Source organism: Leucopleurus acutus, assembly GCF_964270905.1.
Source record: "Leucopleurus acutus genome assembly, chromosome: Y".
Classification (NCBI taxonomy): domain Eukaryota; kingdom Metazoa; phylum Chordata; class Mammalia; order Artiodactyla; family Delphinidae; genus Leucopleurus; species Leucopleurus acutus.
The window spans coordinates 10,164,502-10,185,236 of record NC_139164.1 but is presented as its reverse complement, the minus strand read 5'-3'; the positions used below and the strand labels follow the sequence as shown (position 1 = coordinate 10,185,236).

Genomic DNA, 20,735 nt, shown 5'->3' with positions numbered 1-20,735 from the left:
GAAAGCAAGCTCCAGCCAGTCTGGGCAGCTCTGATGCTGGGTAACTCACTGCCCACATCAAAGGGAGATGACTAGGATCTCTCCATAAGCCCAGGGAACCATAGCTGACCCCCTCCCTTCACCCCCTGGAAGAAAGCAGCTGATATTCATATTTCTGCACAGGCTCACATGATAGAGGGGACTTTTCTTTTTCAAAGAGAATTCATACAGCCATTGATTATATAGAACCATTTCTCAGTACTCTTTGCTTTCCACTTAAGAAAAATGGAATATATCATGACGAGGATTGTAATTCCAAGACAAGATTGCTGGCTCATCATCTAGGGTAGAAATACACACTTAATTGTTTGACATTTTAATGAATGCAAGGCAAGATTAAGCATCTCTGCCTTCGTTGTACATGGCTGAAGCAGGAGCCCAGGGAGGGGAAGACTGCACAGCTTTCCTTGGTGGGGAAGACAGAAGCCCCTGTAGTCCTGTCTTGCTGTGGGGAGACTAACCCATGTTCTGTCGGTTGCCATAGCCCACAGGATGGGTGTCGTTCCAGTCATCCCACTCCCGAGCTCTGTGGACTGCCTGTTCATCATCTTCTTCCTCCTGTTCCTGATCTTGTTGCTGAGCTGTTCTGAACTCTGCCCAAGTAGAAAAATGAGAAAGCAGGGTGAGGGAAAGAGCGACTGTCATGGGCCCCAGCTCCACTCTGAATACGACCACATAACAAGAGAACAAGGAATATATACCTAGCTGCCTACCCTGGGGCCAGCAGAACTGCGGAGAGTACTTACTATTACTTAACAGGTGACATGTTAAATAATAGTAATACAGGATCCTCTAAGTGGTTTTCACGAGAAGGCAAAAACAAAGTTGCCCCTCAAAATGAATTCTATTTTGGGAACGAATTCTTGCTAAAAAGGCCAACCCCTCACAACAGAAAACAAAAACACCAACTGACCAACAGAACCTCAGCAAACCAAAAACAGTGAAGTGTTTCCATAGTATAGTGGTTATCACACTCGCCTGACAAAAACACTAAAGTAAAAAATATTTATGATTTTATGATTTGTGACTTGCCAGGGAGGTGGGACTATAGGTGACTTCTCCTCCTTCATCCATTTCCTTTATTACAGTTCTACAATTCTGTGTGTGTATAAAATTGGAAATCAGGGGGCAGCTGAACCTACCAGAAAAGAATGTGTCTTATTTTGCACGTTTGCAACAGTCTGGGGTCCACATCGCACTTGTCATGCAGTGTACCAAATACTACGTCTCTTTTGCACTATTTTTTTCTTTCCTTTTTGAGGTAAAGGAACATTTCCTAGCTACCTTGAATTTGCTCACGAGAAATACTCTCATCACCATGATAAAGAATGAAATATGTGGGGAATCTGATCTCTCCTTACAGCTTAGGAGTCTTGTGTTCTGCTTTTCTTTTAACCCTTTTATTGTAAAGTAAAAGATACTGGAAATCACACAAAAATATATATAACTTAAAATTTGATAAGGAGGCTATATCTTTATAGCCTTCACTTGGGTCAAGATATACATTTTCTGTACCCATCCCCAAAGCTTCTCCATGAGCATCTACCAAATGACACCCTGTGCTCACTGGCAGTTAATTCCCATTCCTTCCCTCCCTGGAAATCACCAATCTACCTTCTATCTCTATAGAGTTGCTATTCTGAACATTTCACATAAATGGAATCAAGTAACATGTGGTCTTTTGTGTCTGACTTCTTTCACTTAGCAAAATGCTTTTGAGGTTAGTCTTACCCATTTTCAAATATTTTGATATATTTTTAATCTACAGGTTTCTTCTTCCATCCCTTTCTTTCCTTACAAGTTCTCTATTGAAGAGGCTGGGGCATTTGACCTGTAGTTTCCCCAACTCTGGTTTTTGCTGACCGCATAGTCATGATGGAGTCAAACACGTTCTTCTGTATTTCTGCAGATTGGCAACCGGACACGGAGCTTGACATGACTTAGGGTTGATCCCTTCGCATGAATACAGGTGGTGCTGTCCTCCCTCAGCAGGTGGCACATAGTATCTGTGTCTCCTATGTTGTGATGTTAGCAGCTGTTGACGCTCAATGCCTAGATTCGTTAATTTTCCCAGGGTTTCAAAATGGTGATACTCTTTAACATTTCTTTTTTTATTAAGTAGAATGCTTTTTATAAAGAGAGGCTTTCCCTCATCTACTACTATTTAGTCACCCAGGAAAAGAAAACAAGATTAATGCTTGATTCTTCTGCTTTAATTTACCATTTCTCAAGTTATTAAATTGGTTCCTTATCATCCTCTGAAATTGAACAATTTCTGTTTTAACTATAGTTATGAACTCACGGATTTAAACACACTTGATGGGTTTCAATGAATTGCAATGAATTCTAAAAAATATTCAAATAAGCTAATTTTAGTTTTAATTTACAGAAAAACTGAGAAGATAGTACAGAGTTCTTATACATCCATACCCAATTTCCCTTATTGTTAACATCTTACATTACTATGGTTTGTGTGTCATAACTAATAAACCAATACTGATACATACATAACTAACAACTAAAGTTCATACTTTATTCAGATTTCCTTAGGTTTTACATAATGTTCTTTTTTTTTGGTTCCAGGATCCCATCAAATATTCCATATTACATTAGTCCTCTGTCTCCTTCGTCTCCTCTTTGCTGTGAGAATTTCTCACTTTCCTTGTTTTTGATTACCTGGACAGTTTTAAGGGGTACTCATCAGGTATTTTGCAGAATGTCCCTCAACCTGGGGTTGTCTCATATTTTTCTCATAATTAGACTAGGGTTATGATTTTTGGAAGAGAACAACACAGTGAAGTTTCCTCCTTATCACATCAAACCAAGGCTACACACCACCAACATGACTTATCACTGCTGATGTTAACTGGGATCACTTCAGGTAGTGTTTGTAGGGTTCCCAACTGCTCCCCCCTCCTTCTATACTATAGTCTTTGGAAGCAAGTAACTAAACACAGCCTACACTTAAGGGGTGAGGAGTTATGCTGCACCTCCTTGAGACAGGTATATATACACAAATTATTTATAATTTTTCTGTAGGGGAGATTGGTCTCTTCACCTCCATCTATTTATTTAATCATTTATTTCTATCACTATAGACTCACGGACACATTTTATTCCTTGTGTTATAATCCAATACTGTTATTTTCCTGCTCACATTCTTCCAGTTTTGGCCACAGTTCTTTCAGAAGGCCCTGTGTCACATTAACATACCTCAATAGTTTGTTTGCTGTTGTTTTTTGAGTGCTCCTTTATTTTCTAGTACTACAAGATATTTCAGATTCATCTTGTATATTCCCTGTCCAGCCCCAGAATTATCCACTTCTCTAAGGAGCCCTTTAATTGGAGAATAGTATTAGACACCAAGATCTGGGCACTAGATGTGCTCATTGCTACTGGCAATTATCCTTTTTCAAGCCAAACTGTCTTTGGCCAGTGCAAACGTCTCCAGTGGCTTCTGAGTCCTTTTGATATGACCATAGTAGTCTTTGAAAGCTTCTTTCCTACCTTTATGAAAAGATGTTCCAAGCTCATGTTATTTATTTCCTGCTGCAAACTTGGAATTAGCTATTTGTCTAAGAAATCCTGATTTCTTTTAATGGGAATGGTATTTCAAGAACAGAACCTGGGTTACTAGGTGAGCTCATTGCTTCTGGGCTGGTCATTGTTTCTAAGCCTTTTCAGTGGATAAAGCAAAAGTGTGTGTGTGTGTGTGTGTGTGTGTGTGTGTGTGTGTGTGTGTGTGTGTGTGTGTACTTTTCAATAAAATTTCTCATGAGTTCATATTCAGGACTAAAGGGGTGTTTTGTTTCTAACTCAAATTCTTTTGAATTACATCTGTATTCTTCCACACTAATAGTCTTGGCTCTCAAAGACAGAGGATGATGGAATTAGAGTATCTCATAATTACTCAGTTAATATTATCTCACATTACACAGTCCTGGAATAACACTAATACTGATACCAATATAATTGCTGAGAACAGTTCTTTTTTTGCAAATTCTTTCCCCATTAAAAGTTGCATTATATCTATATTACCAGAGCACTGGGCATACAGGCATTAATACTTTCTCTCTTTCAAATCTCATTTAGTCTTAGTTCTACAAGTAACTATATATTTCATGCTGACTGATAGTACTTATATCAATGTCTCTCTCATCACTTTGGTTGTCTTAAGCTCATTCTCTAGCAACTTTCTCAGAAAGGGATCATGGGACCAATATTTCCTGAGTTCCTGTATGTTGATAAATACCTGTACCCTTTATACCTAAAAGTCAGTTTTACCAGATACAATGTTCTTGGCTCACATTTTTTTCCCCTTGAGTATCTTAAATGTTACTCCATTTGTTCTGGCATAAAGTGTCGGTGTCAAAAAGTTTGAAGATGATCTAATTTTCCTTCCTTTACCATCCACCTGCTGTTTTTCCTGAAGTATCCAAGGCATTTCTTTTTTTAAAAAAAGAAAGTCTAGTAATTTTATTAGAATGTGTCTTGCTGTTGGTCATTCTGGAGCAAAATTCTTAGGTACACGGTGTGCTTTTTAAAAGCAAGCCTAAAGTTTCCTCAATATTAGTTTTTTTTTAAAAAATATATCTTTATTGGAGTATAACTGCTTTACAATGTTGTGTTAGTTTCTGATGTACAACAAAGTGAATCAGCTACATGTAAACATATATCCCCATATCCCCTCCCTCTTGCATCTCCCTCCCACCCTCCCTATCCCACCCCTCTAGGTGGTCACAAAGCACTGAGCTGATCTCCCTGTGCTATGCGGCTGCTTCCCACTAGCTATCTGTTTTACATTTGGTAGTGTATATATGTCCATATATACACTACCACTCTCTCACTTTGTCCCAGCTTACCCTTCCTTCTCCCCGTGTCCACAAGTCTATTCTCTACATCTGCGTCTTTATTCCTGCCCTGCCACTAGGTTCATCAGTACCGTTTTTTCAGATTACATACATGTGCATTACCATATGGTGTTTTTCTCTTTCTGACTTACTTCACTCTGTATGACAATCTCTACAACCATCCAATATTAGTTTTAAGCATTTTTTTCTTTTTCCTTGCTTTGGTATTCTTCTTCAGATAATCTTATTATCTATATGTCAGGTCTTCTTTGCTATCTTTCATATTTGTCACTTTTTCTAGAAATCTGTTCATCTTTGCCTCTTTTTGATTTAAAACATTTTCCTTTCTACTTTAGAAAGGCATTTTCTGTTATATTGACTCATTCTTGTTTTCTTCTAGTTTAGCCTTCATTTCTTTTCTTTCATTCAAATTGAAGTCTAATTGATTTACAATATTAGTTTCAGGTGTACAACATGTTGATTTAATATTTTATATATTATATTCCATTTAGAGTTATTATAAAATATTCGGAAGACGGTGGAAGAGTAAGAAGTGGAGATTGCCTTCCTCCCCACAAACACAACAGAAATACATTTACACGTGGAACAACTCCTACAGAACACCTACTGAACGCTGGCAGAAGACCTCAGACCTCTCAAAAGGCAAGAAACTCCCCACGTACCTGGGTAGGGCAAAAGAAAAAACAGAGACAAAAGAATAGGGATGGGACCCGCCAGTGGGAGGGAGCTGTGGAGGAGGAAAGGTTTCCACACACTAGGAAGACCCTCCACTGGCAGAGACAGGGGTGGAGGTGGGGGAAACTTTGGAGCCACGGAGGAGAGCGCAGCAACAGGGGTGCAGAGGACAAAGCGGAGAGATTCAGGTACAGACGATCGGTGCTGACCAGCACTCACCAGTCCAAGAGGCTTGTCTGCTCACCCGCCAGGGCGGGCAGGGCTGGGAGCTGAGGCTCGGGTTTCGGAAGTCAGAACCCCAGGAAAAGGCCTGGAGTTAGCTGCGTGAACACAGCCTGAAGGGAGCTGGTGCGCCACAGCCTGCCGGAGGGAGTCTGGCAAAAAGTCTAGAACTGCCAAAGAGGCAAGAGACTTTTTCTTGCCTCTTTGTTTTGTGGTGTGTGAGGAGAGGGGATTAAGAGCGCAGCTTAAAGGAGCTACAAAGACGGGCGCAAGCCGACCCCAGAGACAGGCATGAGACGCTAAGGCTGCTGTTACGTAAAGCCACCAAGAAGCCTGTGTGCAAGCACAGGTCACTATCCACACCGCCCCTCCCGGGAGCCTGTGCAGCCCGCCACTGCCGGAGTCCCGGGATCCAGGGACAACTTCCCCGGGAGGATACACGGCGCGCCTCAGACTGGTGCTACGTCACGCTGGCCTCTGCCGCCGCAAGCTCGCCCCGCATCCATACCCCTCCCTCTCCCCACTGGCCTGAGTGAGCCAGAGCCCCCGAATCAGCTGCTCCTTTAACCCCGTCCTGCCTGAGCGAAGAACAGGCGCCAGAGGGCGACCTACGCGCGGAGGCTGGTCCAAATCCAAAGCGGAACCCCGGCAGCTGCGTGAACAAAGAAGAGAAAGGGAAATCTCTCCCAGCAGCCTCAGGAGCAGCGGATTAAATCTCCACCATCAACTTGATGCACCTGCATCTGTGGAATACCTGAATAGACAACGAATCATCCCAAATTGAGGAGGTGGACTTTGGGAGCAATTATATTTTTTTTTCATTTTGCTCTTTTTGTGACTGTGTATGCTTCTGTGTGTGATTTTGTCTGTAAAGATTTGCTGTTACCATTTGTCCTAGGGTTTTGTCTGTCCGTTTTTTGGGTTTTTTTTTTTTTTTAGTATAGCTTTTAGCACTTGATATGATTGGTGGATTTGTTTTGTTTGGTAGCCCTCTTTTTTCTTTCTTTTTAACTACTTCTTAAGATAATAAAAACTTTTGATAATTATTTTTTATTTTAATAACTTTATTTTATTTTATTTTTTCTTTCTTTCTACTTTTTCTCCCTTTTATTCTGAGCCGTGTGGATGAAAGGCTTTTGGTGCTCCAGCCAGGAGTCAGTGCTGTGCCTCTGAAGTGGGAGAGCCAAGTTCAGGACACTGGTCCAACAGAGACCTCCCAGCTCCATGTAATATCAAATGGCGAAAATCTCCCAGAGATCTCCATCTCAACACCAACACCCAGCTTCACTCAACGACCAGAAAGCTACAGTGTTGGACACCCCATATCAAACAACTAGCAAGACAGGAACATAACCCCACCCATTAGCAGAAAGGCTGCCTAAAATCAAAATAATGTCACAGGCACCCCAAAACACACCACCGGACAAGGTCCTGCCCACCAGAAAATACAAGATCCAGCCTCATCAACCAGAACACAGGCACTAGTCCCCTCCACCAGGAAGCCTACATAACCCACTGAACCAACCTTACCCACTGGGAGCAAACACCAAAAACAACGGGAACTAAGAACCTGCAGCCTGTGAAAAGGAGACACCAAACACAGTAAGTTAAGCAAAATGAGAAGACAGAGAAACACACAGCAGATGAAGGAGCAAAGTAAAAACCCACAAGACCAAACAAATGAAGAGGAAATAGGCAGTCTACCTGAAAAAGAATTAAGAGTAATGATAGTAAAGATGATCCTAAATCTTGGAAATAGAGTGGAGAAAATACAAGAAACGTTTAACAAGGACCTAGAAGTACTAAAGAGCAAACAAACAGTGAGGAACAACACAATAAAGGAAATTAAATATTCTCTAGAAGGAATCAATAGCAGAATAACTGAGGCAGAAGAACGGATAAGTGTGACCTGGAACATAAAATAGTGGAAATAACTACCACAGAGCAGAATAAAGAAAACAGAATGAAAAGAACTGAGGACCGTCTCAGAGACCTCTGGGACAACATTTAACACACCAACAACAGAATGATAAGGATCCCAGAAGAAGAGAAAAAGAAAGGGACTGAGAAAATATTTGAAGACATTGTAGTTGAAAACTTCTCTAATATGGGAAAAGAAATAGTAAATCAAGTCCAGGAAGCAGAGAGTCCCATACAGGATAAATCCAAGGAGAAACCCACCAAGACACATATTAATCAAACTATCAAAAATTAAATACAAAGAAAACATATTAAAAGCAGCAAGGGAAAAACAACAAATAACATACAAGGGAATCCCCATAAGGTTACAGGTGATCTTTCAGCAGAAACTCTGCAAGCCAGAAGGGACTGGCAGGACATATTTAAAGTGATGAAAGGGAGAAACCTACACCCAAGATTACTCTACCCAGTAAGGATCTCATTCAGATTCGACAAAGGAATTAAAACTTTTACAGACAAGCAAAAGCTAAGAGAATTCAGCACCACCAAACCAGCTTTACAACAAATGCTAAAGGAACTTCATTAGGCAGGAAACACAAGAGAAGGAAAAGACCTGCAATAACAAACGCAAAACAATTAAGAAAATGGTAATAGGAAAATACATATCAATAATTACCTTAAATGTAAATGGATTATATTTTGCAACCAAAAGACATAGACTGGCAGAATGGATAAAAAAACAAGACCCATATATATGCTGTCTACAAGAGACCCCTTTCAGACCTAGGGACACATACAGACTGAAAGCGAGGGGATGGAAAGCGATATTCCATCCAAATGAAAATCAAAAGATAGTTGGCATAGCAATGATCATATCAGACAAAATAGACTTTAAAACAAACACTATAACAAGAGACAAAGAACGAGACTACATAACGATCAAGGGATCAATCCAAGAAGAAGATATAACAACTGTAAATATTTATGCACCCAACATAGGAGCACTTCAATACATAAGGCAAATACTAACAGCCATAAAGGGGAAATAGACAGTAACACAATCATAGTAGGGGACTTTAACACCCCACTTTCACCAATGGACAGATCATCCAAAATGAAAATAAATAAGGAAAACACAAGGTTTAAATGATACATTAAACAAGATGGACTTAATTGATATTTATTGGACATTCCGTCCAACAACAACAGAATACACTTTCTTCTCAAGTGCTCAAGGAACATTCTCCAGGAGAAATCAGATCTTGGGTCACAAATTAAGCCATGGTAAATTTAAGAAAATTGAAATCATATCAAGTATGGTTTCCAGGGCTTCCCTGGTGGCGCAGTGGTTGAGAGTTCACCTGCTGATGCGGGGGACAAGGGTTCGTGTCCCAGTCCGGGAGGATCCCACATGCCGCGGAGCAGCTGGGTATGTGAGCCATGGCCGCTGAGCCTGCATGTCCAGAGTCTGTGCTCTGCAACAGGAGAGGCCACAACAGTGAGAGGCCTGCGTACCGCAAACAAACAAACAAACAAAAAAACGAAAAATAAAAACAAGTATGGTTTCCGACCACAACACTATGAAACTAGGTATCAATTACAGGAAAAAAAACTGTAAAAAATACAAACATGTGGAGGCTAAATTATACACTACTTAATAACCAAGAGATCACTGAAGAAATCAAAGAGGAAATCAAAAAATACCTAAAGACAAATGACAATGAAAACACGATGACCCAAAACCTATGGGATGAAGCAAAATCAGTTCTAAGAGGGAAGTTTCTAGCAGTACAGTCCTACCTTAAGAAACAAGAAACATCTCAAATAAACAATCTAAACTTACACCTAAAGCAATCAGAGAAAGAAGAACAAAAAAACCCCCAAAGCTAGCAGAAGGAAAGAAATCATAAAGATCAGATCAGAAATAAATGAAAAAAGAAATGAAGGAAACAATAGAAAAGAGCAATAAAACTAAAAGCTGGTTCTTTGAGAAGATAAAGAAAATAGATAAACCACTAGCCAGACTCATCAAGAAAAAAAGGGAGAAGACTCAAATCAATAGAATTAGAAATGAAAAAGGAGAGGTAACAACTGACACTGCAGAGATAAAAGAGATCATGAGAGATTACTACAAGCAACTCTATGCCAATAAAATGGACAATCTGGAAGAAATGGACAAATTCTTAGAAATGCACAACCTGCCAAGACTGAATCAGGAAGAAATAGAAAATATGAACAGACCAATCACAAGCACTGAAATTGAAACTGTGATTAAAAACCTTCCAACAAAGAAAAGCCCAGGACCAGATGGCTTTACAGGCGAATTCTATCAAACATTTAGAGAAGAGCTAACACCTATCCTTCTCAAACTCTTCCAAAATATAGCAGAGGGAGGAACACTCCCAAACTCCTTCTACGAGGCCACCATCACCTTGATACCAAAACCAGACAAGGATGTCACAAAGAAAGAAAACTACAGGCCAATATCACTGATGAACATAGATGCAAAAATCCTCAACAAAATACTAGCAAACAGAATCCAACAGCACATTAAAAGGATCATACACCATGATCAAGTGGGGTTTATTCCAGTAATGCAAGGATTCATCAATATACGCAAATCTATCAATGTGATAAACCATATTAACAAATTGAAGGAGAAAAACCATATGATCATCTCAATAGATGCAGAGAAAGCTTTTGACAAAATTCAATACCCATTTATGATAAAAACCCTCCAGAAAGTAGGCATAGAGGGAACTTTCCTCAACATAATAAAGGCCATATATGACAAGCCCACAGCAAACATCATCCTCAATGGTGAAAAACTAAAAGCATTTCCACTAAGATCAGGAACAAGACAAGGTTGCCCACTCTCACCACTATTATTCAACATTGTTTTGGAAGTTTTAGCCACAGCAATCAGAGAAGAAAAGGAAATAAAAGGAATCCAAATCGGAAAAGAAGAGGTAAAGCTGTCACTGTTTGCAGATGACATGATCCTATACATAGAGAACCCTAAAGATGCTACCAGAAAATTACTAGAGCTAATCAATGAATTTGGTAAAGTGGCAGGATACAAAATTAATGCACAGAAATCTCTGGCATTCCTATATACTAATGATGAAAAATCTGAAAGTGAAATCAAGAAAACACTCCCATTTACCATTGCAACAAAAAGAATAAAATATCTAGGAATAAACCTACCTAAGGAGACAAAAGACCTGTATGCAGAAAATTATAAGACACTGATGAAAGAAATTAAAGATGATACAAATAGATGGAGAGATATACCATGTTCTTGGATTGGAAGAATCAACATTGTGAAAATGACTCTACTACCCAAAGCAATCTATAGATTCAATGCAATCCCTATCAAACTACCACTGACATTTTTCACAGAACTAGAACAAAAAATTTCACAATTTGTATGGAAACACAAAAGACCCCGAATAGCCAAAGCAATCTTGAGAACGAAAGAAGGAACTGGAGGAATCAGGCTCCCTGACTTCAGACTATACTACAAAGCTACAGTTATCAAGATGGTATGGTACTGGCAAAAAAACAGAAAGATAGATCAATGGAACAGGATAGAAAGCCCAGAGATAAACCCATGCACATATGGTCACCTTATCTTTGATAAAGGTGGCAGTAATGTACAATGGAGAAAGGACAGCCTCTTCAATAAGTGGTGCTCGGAAAACTGGACAGCTACATATAAAAGAATGAAATTAGAACACTCCTAAACACCATACACAAAAATAAACTCAGAATGGATTAGAGACCTAAATGTAAGGCCAGACACTATAAAACTCTTAGAGGAAAGCATAGGCAGAATACTCTATGACATAAATCACAGCAAGATCCTTTTTAACCCACCTCCTAGAGAAATGGAAATAAACACAAGAATAAACAAATGGAACCTAATGAAACTTCAAAGCTTTTGCACAGCAAAGGAAACTACAAACAAGATGAAAAGACAACCCTCAGAATGGAAGAAAATATTTGCAAACGAATCAATGGACAAAGGATTAATTTCCAAAATATATAAACAGCTCATGCAACTCAATATTAAAAAAAAAACAACCCAATCCAAAAATGAGAAGACTTAAATAGACATTTCTCCAAAGAAGACATACAGATGGCCAAGAATCACATGAAAAGCTGCTCAACATCACTAATCATTAGAGAAATGCAAATCAAAACTACAGTGAGGTATCACCTCCCACCAGTTACAGTGGGCATCATCAGAAAATCTACAAACAACAAATGCTGGAGAGGGTGTGGGGAAAAGGGAACCCTCTTGCACTATTGGTGGGAATGTAAATTGATACAGCCACTATGGAGAACGGTATGGAGGTTCCTTAAAAAATTAAAAATAGAACTACCATACGACCCAGCAATCCCACTACTGGGCATATACCGTGAGAAAACCATAATTCAAAGAGTCACGTTCCACAGTGTTCATTGCAGCTCTATTTACAACAGCCAGGTTATGGAAGCAACCTAAATGCCCATTGATAGGCAAATAGATAAAGAAGATGTGGTACATATATACAATGGAATATTACTCAGCCATAAAAAGAAAGGGAATTGAGTTATTTGTAGTGAGGTGGATGGACATAGAGTCTGTCATACAGAGTGAAGTAAGTCAGAAAGAGAAAAACAAATACCGTATGCTAACACATATATATGGAATCTAAAAGAAAAAAAAAAGGTCATGATGAACCTAGGGGCAGGATGGCAATAAAGACACAGACCTACGATAGAATGAACTTGAGGACATGGGGAGGGGGAAGGGTAAGCTGGGACAAAGTGAGAGTGGCATGGACATATATACACTACCAAATGTAAAACCAGTAGCTAGTGGGAAGCAGCTGCATAGCACAGGGAGATCAGCTCGTTGCTTTGTGACCACCTAGAGGGGTGGGATAGGGAGGGTGGGAGGGAGGGATATGCAAGAGGGAAGAGATATGGGGATATATGTATAGCTGATTCACTTTGTTATAAAGCAGAAACTAATACTCCATTGTAAAGCAATTATACTCCAATAAAGATGTTAAAAAAAATTGGCTATATTCCCTGTGCTGTACAATGTATCTTTGTAGCTTATTCATTTTATACATAGTAGCTGGTACCTCTTAATCCCCTACCATCTTGCCCTTCCCTCCCTTTTCTCTCCTCACTGGTGTCCACTAGGTTGTCCTCTATATCTGTGAGTCTGGTTCTGTTTTGTTATATTTTTTATTAGATTATTTTTTAGATTCCACATATAAGTGATATCATACAGTATTTGTCTTTCTCTGACTTATTTCACTAAGCATTAATACCCTCTAGGGGCCATCCATGTTGTTGAAAATGGCAGAGTTTCACTCTTTTTAGGGTTAATACTCCACTGTGTGTGTGTGTGTGTGTGTGTGTGTGTGTATATATATATATATATATATATACACACACCACATCTTCCATATCTATTCATCTACTGATGGACACCTTTGGTTGCTTCCATACACTGGCTAATGTAAGCAATGCTGCTATGAACATTGGGGTGCAGCATCTTTTTTAGTTAGTGTTTCCATTATCTTTGGATAAAAACCCAGGGGTAGAATTGCTGGATCATATGGTAGTTCTATTTTAATTTTTTGACAAACTGCCACACTGCCTTCCATAGTAGCTACACCAATTTATATTCCCACCAACAGCGTAGTAGGGTTCCCATTTCTATACATCCTTGCCAACATTTGTTATTTGTAGACTTCTTGATGATAGCCATTCTGACATGTGTGAGGTGATATCTCATTATGGTTTTGATTTGCATTTCTCTGATCATTAGCAATGTTGATGAGTAGCATATTTTCATGTTCCTGTTGGCCATCTGTATATCTTCTTTGGAAAGATGTCTACTCAGGTCGTCTGCCCATTTTTAAGTTTTTTTTATATTGAGTTATATGAGCTATCTATATACTTTGGATATTAACCCCTTATTGGGCGTATAATTTGCAAAACATTTTCTCCCATTCTGTAGGTTGTCTTTTCATTTTGTTGTTGGTTTCCTTTGCTGTGCAAAAGTTTTAAGTTTAATTAGGTCCCATTTGTTTATTTTTGCTTTTGTTTCCTCTGTCTGAGGAGACAGATCCATAAAAATATTGCTACGATTTATGTCAAAGAGTGTTCTGCCTTAGGCTTCATCTCTATTTTTTTTTATTTTTATTTTTTGGCCATACCACATGGCATGTGGGCTCTTAATTCCCTAACCAGGGATCGAAACTGCGCTCCCTGCAATGGAAGCATGGAGTCTTAACCACCGGACCACCAGGGAAGTCCCAGCCTTCCTTTCTCTTTTCTTTTCTATTTTAATTTACTTGGCTGCATTGGATTTTAGTTGTGGCATGCAGACTCTCTGTTGCGGCACACGGGCTCTCTAGTTGTGGCTCATGGGCTCTAGAGTGCATGGGCTTAGTTGACCCATGGCATATGGGATCTTAGTTCCCTGACCAGGGACTGAACTCTCATCCTCTGCATTGGAAGGCAGATTCTTAACCACTGACCACTAGGGAAGTCCCTCAGCCTTCATTTCTCAAGTGATTCTTTCTACTTACTTCCCCCAAGTTGTCACTACATTTCAGAGTTTTTCTAATCCTGCTTTGTATTGTTCTTCCATGTCTTATTTAATTTTGTTAATGTCTTCCAATTTATTTTTAAACAGTATATTTTAAATTTGTTGTTTTTTGAGTGTGTCTTTCTGGAATGTTTCCCCCCCGCCTTTTTCTCTTTTTTTTTAGTTGAAGTATAGTTGATTTACAATACTGTGTTAGTTTCAGGTGTACAGTAAAGTGATTCAGTTATATATATTTGTTTTTTCAGTTTATATCCTTTATATCACTTACATGTGGAATCTAAAAAATAATACAAATGAATCTATATACAAAACAGAAACTGACCCACAGACATAGAAAACAAATTTATCATTATCAAAGTAGAGAGAGAGGGAGAGAGGGAGGGAGGGAGGGAGGGAGGGAGGGACAAATTAGGAGTATGGGATTAACAAACTACTATACATAAAAAAGATAAGCAACATGGAATGCTTTTGATTCTCTTCTTTTTCTCCTTATGATAATTTTCTGTGGGATCTGACCTTGATTAATTTTCCATTCATTTTTCTCACAGCTTTATTGAGATATTTTTCACATACCATAAAATTCACACATTTAAAATGTACAATTCAGTAGTTTTTAGTATATTCAGAACTGTGGAACCATCATCACAATCTGTTGCTCATTCTTATGTGTGCTAAGCTTTCCTGAGCTTTTAGAAAGTATGGTTCAGGGTGGCTTTCTAACTTCACAGAGGCTCTCTTTCTGCTGTTTTTATATATGTTAAAGGAATACGATGACTTGCTTGATTAGAGTTCTTGGTTCTGGTCCTGTCTCCCATTCTTATCTAGACCTTTTCTTTCCTTATTCTTTATTGTCCCTGTTCTGCTCAATCTGAATTTTATTATCAGCAATTTCTCCTCAGTGTGGGACGGTGTATGAGTCAGGAGATCTGGTGGCTCATTTTCAAGAGTTCATTAAGGGTTAGCCTGCTCCATCCCTTTCAGACCTTCTGACCACAGGTTCCTCGTATTCATTCAGTTTTTACTGGAGGGCAAAACCCCTCCCATTTCAACTAATGTTCTTATACTGAACTGCCACACTTTTATTTTTTTCATTAAAAATGTTTAACTGAAGTATAGTTGACTTACAATATAATATTTGTTTCAGATGTACAACATAGTGATTCTATATTTGTGTCAATTATGTGCCATACAAAGTTATTATAATATTATTGATTATATTCCCTGTGCTCTGCATTATATCCCTGTGACTTATTTATTTTATAACTGGTAATTTGTATCTCTTAATCCCCTTCACCTATTTCACCCATCCTCCCATTCTCTCAACCACTAATTTGTTCTCTGTATCTTTGAGTCTGTTTCTGGGTTTTTTAGGACCCATTTGTTTTATCTTTCTCTGTCTGACTTATTCACTTAGCATAATACCCTCCAGGTCCATCCATGCTGTCACAGATTGCAAGATTTCATTCTTTTTAATGGCTTAGTGGTGTTGGGAAAACTGGATAGCTACAAGTAAAAGAATGCAACTAGACCATTTTCTCACATCATTTACAAAAATAAACTCAAAATAATTAAAGACTTAAATGTAAGACCTGAAACCATAAAACTTCTAGAAGAAAACACAGGCAGTATGCTCTTTGAAATTGGTCTTAGCAATATTTTTTTTCATCTGTCTCCTCAGGCAACAGCAACAAAACCAAAAATAAACAAATGGAAGCTAAAAAATTTTTGCACAGCAAAGGGAACCATCAGCAAAACAAAAAGGCAACTTAACTGAATGGGAGAAGATATTTGCAAATAACATGTCTGTTAAGGGGTTAATATCCAAAATACATAAAGAACTCATACAACTCAGTACAAACAATCTGAATAAGAAATGGGCAGAAGACTTGAATAGACATTTTTCCAAAGAAGACATAGAGATGGCCAACAGGCACATGAAAAGGTACTCAACATCACTAATCATAAGGGAAATGTAAATCAAAACCACCTCAAATGCAATGAGATACCACCTCACACTTGTCAGAATGCCACGCTTTTTAGTGAATACCTGTTTGCTGTTTTGGAATTCTCCCATTTGTCAGGTCTTTCACATGGTCTGTCAACTCCTTGTGCTTTCTCCTACACAGATGTCCATTCCTTGTTGATCTTGTGGCTATGAATGATTTGCCCTTAACTGTTTTTATTTTGAGTTTCATGGGGATACACTGTCACTTAGTTTTGCTGTAAATATTATCCATGAATTTTTTCTTTTGTCTTTTTACTGAAATATAACATACATGCAGAAAAATACACACAGTATAGCTCAATCAATTTTCACATCTGAACACATCCATGTAATCGGTACCCAGATTAAGATACAAAACATTACTAACTCTTCAGAAGTCCCCCTCAGATCCAGTTCCATTCTTGATCTCCCACTAAGGGTGAGCACCATACTGGCTTTTAACTGGCATATACAAGTTTCAGCCATGTCTGAACTTTATGCTCTTTTGTGCCTGACTTCTTTTTACTCAAATTATGTTTGTAAAATTTAGCTATATTTGTTACTTATAAGAACTATAGTCTATTTAACCTTATTGCTAAATAGTATTTCACTGTGTGAATATGCCAAAATGTATTTATCCATTCTACTATGTATGGGCATTTAAGTAGTGTTCAGTTTGGGGTATTACAAATAATGCTGCTATGAGCATTCTTGTACAAGGCCTTTGAGGAAATATGGTCTCATTCCCCTTAGGTATATACCTGGGAGTGAAACTGCCAGGTCATGAGGGTATACATATGTTTGACTCTTGTGCAACACTACGACCACCAACCCCCCTCAAGGTTCTCAATCTTTATTGTTTCCTTTCTTCCATATACTTTAAGCTAATTTTGTTCTCGTTTTCTCCGACGTCTTAAGTTAGTACCTTAGTAACTGATTTTACCTTTCTTTTTTCTAATATAACTACTGAAAGTTATACATTTCCCTCTCAGCACTGCTTTAGTTATATCCCACAAGTTTTAATGTATTTTATTATTATTCAGTTAAAAATACTTCTCAATTTTCTTTGTGATTTCTTCTTTGACTGATGGGTTATTTATAAGTATCTTGTTTACTTTTAAAATATTTAGTGAATTCCTATATGTCATTGATTGCTAACTGAATTAGATTGTGGTCAGAGAGCATAGTGCAATTTCAATCTTTCAAAGTTTATGGAGGGACTTCGCTGGTGGTCCAGTGGTTAAGAATCCGCCTTCCAGTGCAGAGGACAAGAGTTCGATCCCTGGTTGGGGAAATAAGAACCCACCTGCCATGGGGCAACTAAGCCTGTGTGCCACAACTCCTGAGCCTGTGCGCTCTAGTGCCCATGCGCCACAACTAGAGAGAAGCCCACACACTGCAATGAAGGGCCCACAGGCCGCAACGAAAGATCTCACGTGCCACGATGAAGATCCCATGTGCCACAACTAAGACCCAATGCAGCCAAATTAATTAATTAATTTTAAAAATAAATTACTTAATTAAAAAAAAGAAAGTTTATGGACACTTATTTGGTGGCCCAGAATATGGTCTAAGTTAGTGAACATACAATGTGCATTTGAAAAAAGGTGTATTTTGCAGCTACTGGATATATTTTTCTATAAATGTCAAACAGGTTAAGGTGGCTGTGAATTTTCTCCAGATCTTTTATGTCCTTACTGATTTTCTGTCCAGAAATTCTTTCAGTTACTGAAAGAGAAGTATGAAAATCTCTAACTATGGCTGTAGATTCATCTATTTCTCCATTTAATTCTGTCAATTTTTTCTTCATGTGATTTGAAGGTTGTTATTAGTCACAAACATGTTTATGATTGGTATGTCTTCCAGATAAATTGCCCTTTTTATCAGCACTAAAAGTCCTTTTGAAAGTCCAGTAACACCTTTTGTCTTGAAGTCTCCTTTATCTGACATTACATAGCTACTGCAGCTTTCTTATGTTTACTGTTAGCATGGTATATTTAGAAAATCTTTCTATGTTCCACCAATCTGTACCTTTATATTTAAATGCATCTCTTGACAGGAGATCAAGAGGGTGGTGTAAGAAGAGGTGGAGTTCACCTCTCCCCACGAACACATCAAAAATATATCAATGTGTGGAACAATTCTCACTGAAAACTAACTGGAAATTGGCAGAAAGACTCCTGTACAACCAAGGTTGTAAGAAAGATACACAGAAGTCCATAGAGAAGCCTGGGTTCCACTCATGAGTACTGCGTGGGTAGATTGCCCTCAGGTAGGGTAGGGAAACCAGTAGCCTGCTGCCCTAGGCTACTGGTTTCATGCAACAGCCATGCTGTGCTCTCCAGCCAGAGCTGAAAGAATGTTCTAGCCCTGCTCACTTCATGCCATATGCATGGCACTGGATCTAGGGTGGCCAGGACCTGGGAAAAGACTTGACCTTGAGATGGAGAGGTGACCTGGCCCTGGGGTGGAGCCCAGGTGCAGCAGCAGTGGTGACCATTGCTGGAATTTACTCAAGAGGCACCCCAGAAGCAGCCCAGACTTCTTATGGCAGCAGAGCTGCTGGGTCTCCCGCAGCTGCTTTGCTGCATGTGTACCCCAGCCCAAGCTGAATGTTCTGGCCCTGCTCACTCCATGACACAGTGTGGCACTACAAAAAAAGGAAATTACAGGCCAGTATATTTGATGAATATAAATGCAAAAATCCTCAACAAAATATTAGCAAACCAAATCTAAAAATATATAAAAAGGATCATACACCACGATCAAGCTGAATTTATTCTAGGGTCACAAGGGTGATTCAATATATGCAAATTAATCAGTGTGATACACCACATTATCAAAAGGAAGGATAAAAATCACATGATCGTCTCAATAGATGCAGAAAAACCAATGTGACAAAATTCAACATCCATTAATAATAAAAACTCTGAAAGTGGGTATCGAGGAAACATATCTCAACATAATAAAGGCCAATTAGGACAAACCCACAGCCAATGTCATACTTAATGGTGAAAAGCTGAAAGCCTTCCTGCTAAATTCTGGAACAAGACAACGATGCCCATTCTCGCCACTTCTATTCAACACAGTATTAGAAGTCCTAGTCACAGCAATCAGATAAGAAAGAAATAAAAGGCATCCAAATCGGAAGGGAAGAGGTAAAACTATCATTATTTGCAGATGACTTGGTACTATATCCAGAAAACCCTAAAGTCTCCACCCAAAAACTATTAGAATAAATGAATTCAGCAAGGTTGCAGGATACAAGATCAATATACAGAAATCTGTTGCATTTCTATACACTAACAATAAAATATCAGAAAGAGAAAGTAAAAAAATATCCTGCTTAAAACTGCATCAAAAAGAATACAATACCTAGGAATAAATTTAACTAAGGTGAAAGACCTATACTCTAAAACTATAAAACATTTATGAAGGAAACTAAAGATGATACAAAGAAATGGAAAGATATCCTGTGCTCTTGGATTAGAAGAATTAATGTTATTAAAATGGCCATGCTGTCCAAAGCAATCTACAGATTTAATGCAATACCTATCAAAAGATGCATGATATTTTTTCACAGGCCTAGAACAAATAACCCTAAAATTCATATGGAACCACAAAAGATCCTGAATTGCCAAAGCAATCTTGAGGAAAAAGAGCAAAGCCAGAGGTATAATGCTCCCAGACTTCAGACTATACTACAAAGCTACAGTAATCAAAACAGCATGGTACTGGCTCGAAAACAGACACACAGACTAATGGAACAGAACAGAGAGCCCAGAAATAGGCTATGGTCAATTAATCTATGAAAAAAGAGGCAAGAATATATAATGAAGAAAAGACAGTCTCTTTGATAAATGGTGCTGGGAAAATTGGACAGCTACATGTAAAACAATGAGATTAGAACATTCCCTCACACCATATACAAAAATGAACTCAAAATGGATTAGGAGACCTAAATATAAGACCTAAAACCATAAAACTCCTAGAAGAGAATATAGGCAGAACACTCTGACATAATCGTAGCAATATTTTTTTGGCTCTCTCTCCTAAGGCAAAAGAAGTAAAAGCAAAACTAAACAAATGGGACATAATTAAACTTATACACTGGGAGCAAATATTTACAACTGATGTGACCCATAAGGGATTACTACCCCAAATATTATGAACAGTTCATACAATTCATCATCAAAAAAACAAACAACCCAATAAATGGGCAGAAGACCTGAAGAGACAGTTTTCCAAAGACATACAGATGGCTAACAGGCATGTGAAAAGATGCGCAACATCAATAATTATTAGAAAAAATGCAAATCAAAACCACAATTAAGTATTACCTCACACCTGTCAGAATGGCTATCATCAAAAAGTCTACAAATAACAAATGCTGGAGAGGATGTGA

The 20,735-nt window shown here is 38.5% G+C and overlaps 1 protein-coding gene across 2 annotated transcripts in view; it reads right to left on the bottom strand.

Annotated features, from left to right (window-relative positions):
* Nucleotides 1-391: 391 nt before the first annotated feature.
* LOC309978866 (immunoglobulin-binding protein 1-like) overlaps nucleotides 392-20,735 on the bottom strand; it is a gene marked incomplete at its 5' end in the record, with an annotated part of 35,866 nt that continues 15,522 nt past the window's right edge. Inside the window, one exon of one of the 2 annotated variants that reach the window (XM_082865514.1) lies at nucleotides 392-632. In XM_082865514.1, coding sequence (XP_082721640.1) covers nucleotides 496-632 — 137 coding nt within the window. In that variant the 3' untranslated portion in view covers nucleotides 392-495. The remainder of the gene's footprint in view (nucleotides 633-20,735) is intronic. The other variant, XM_082865513.1, reaches the window with a different exon arrangement.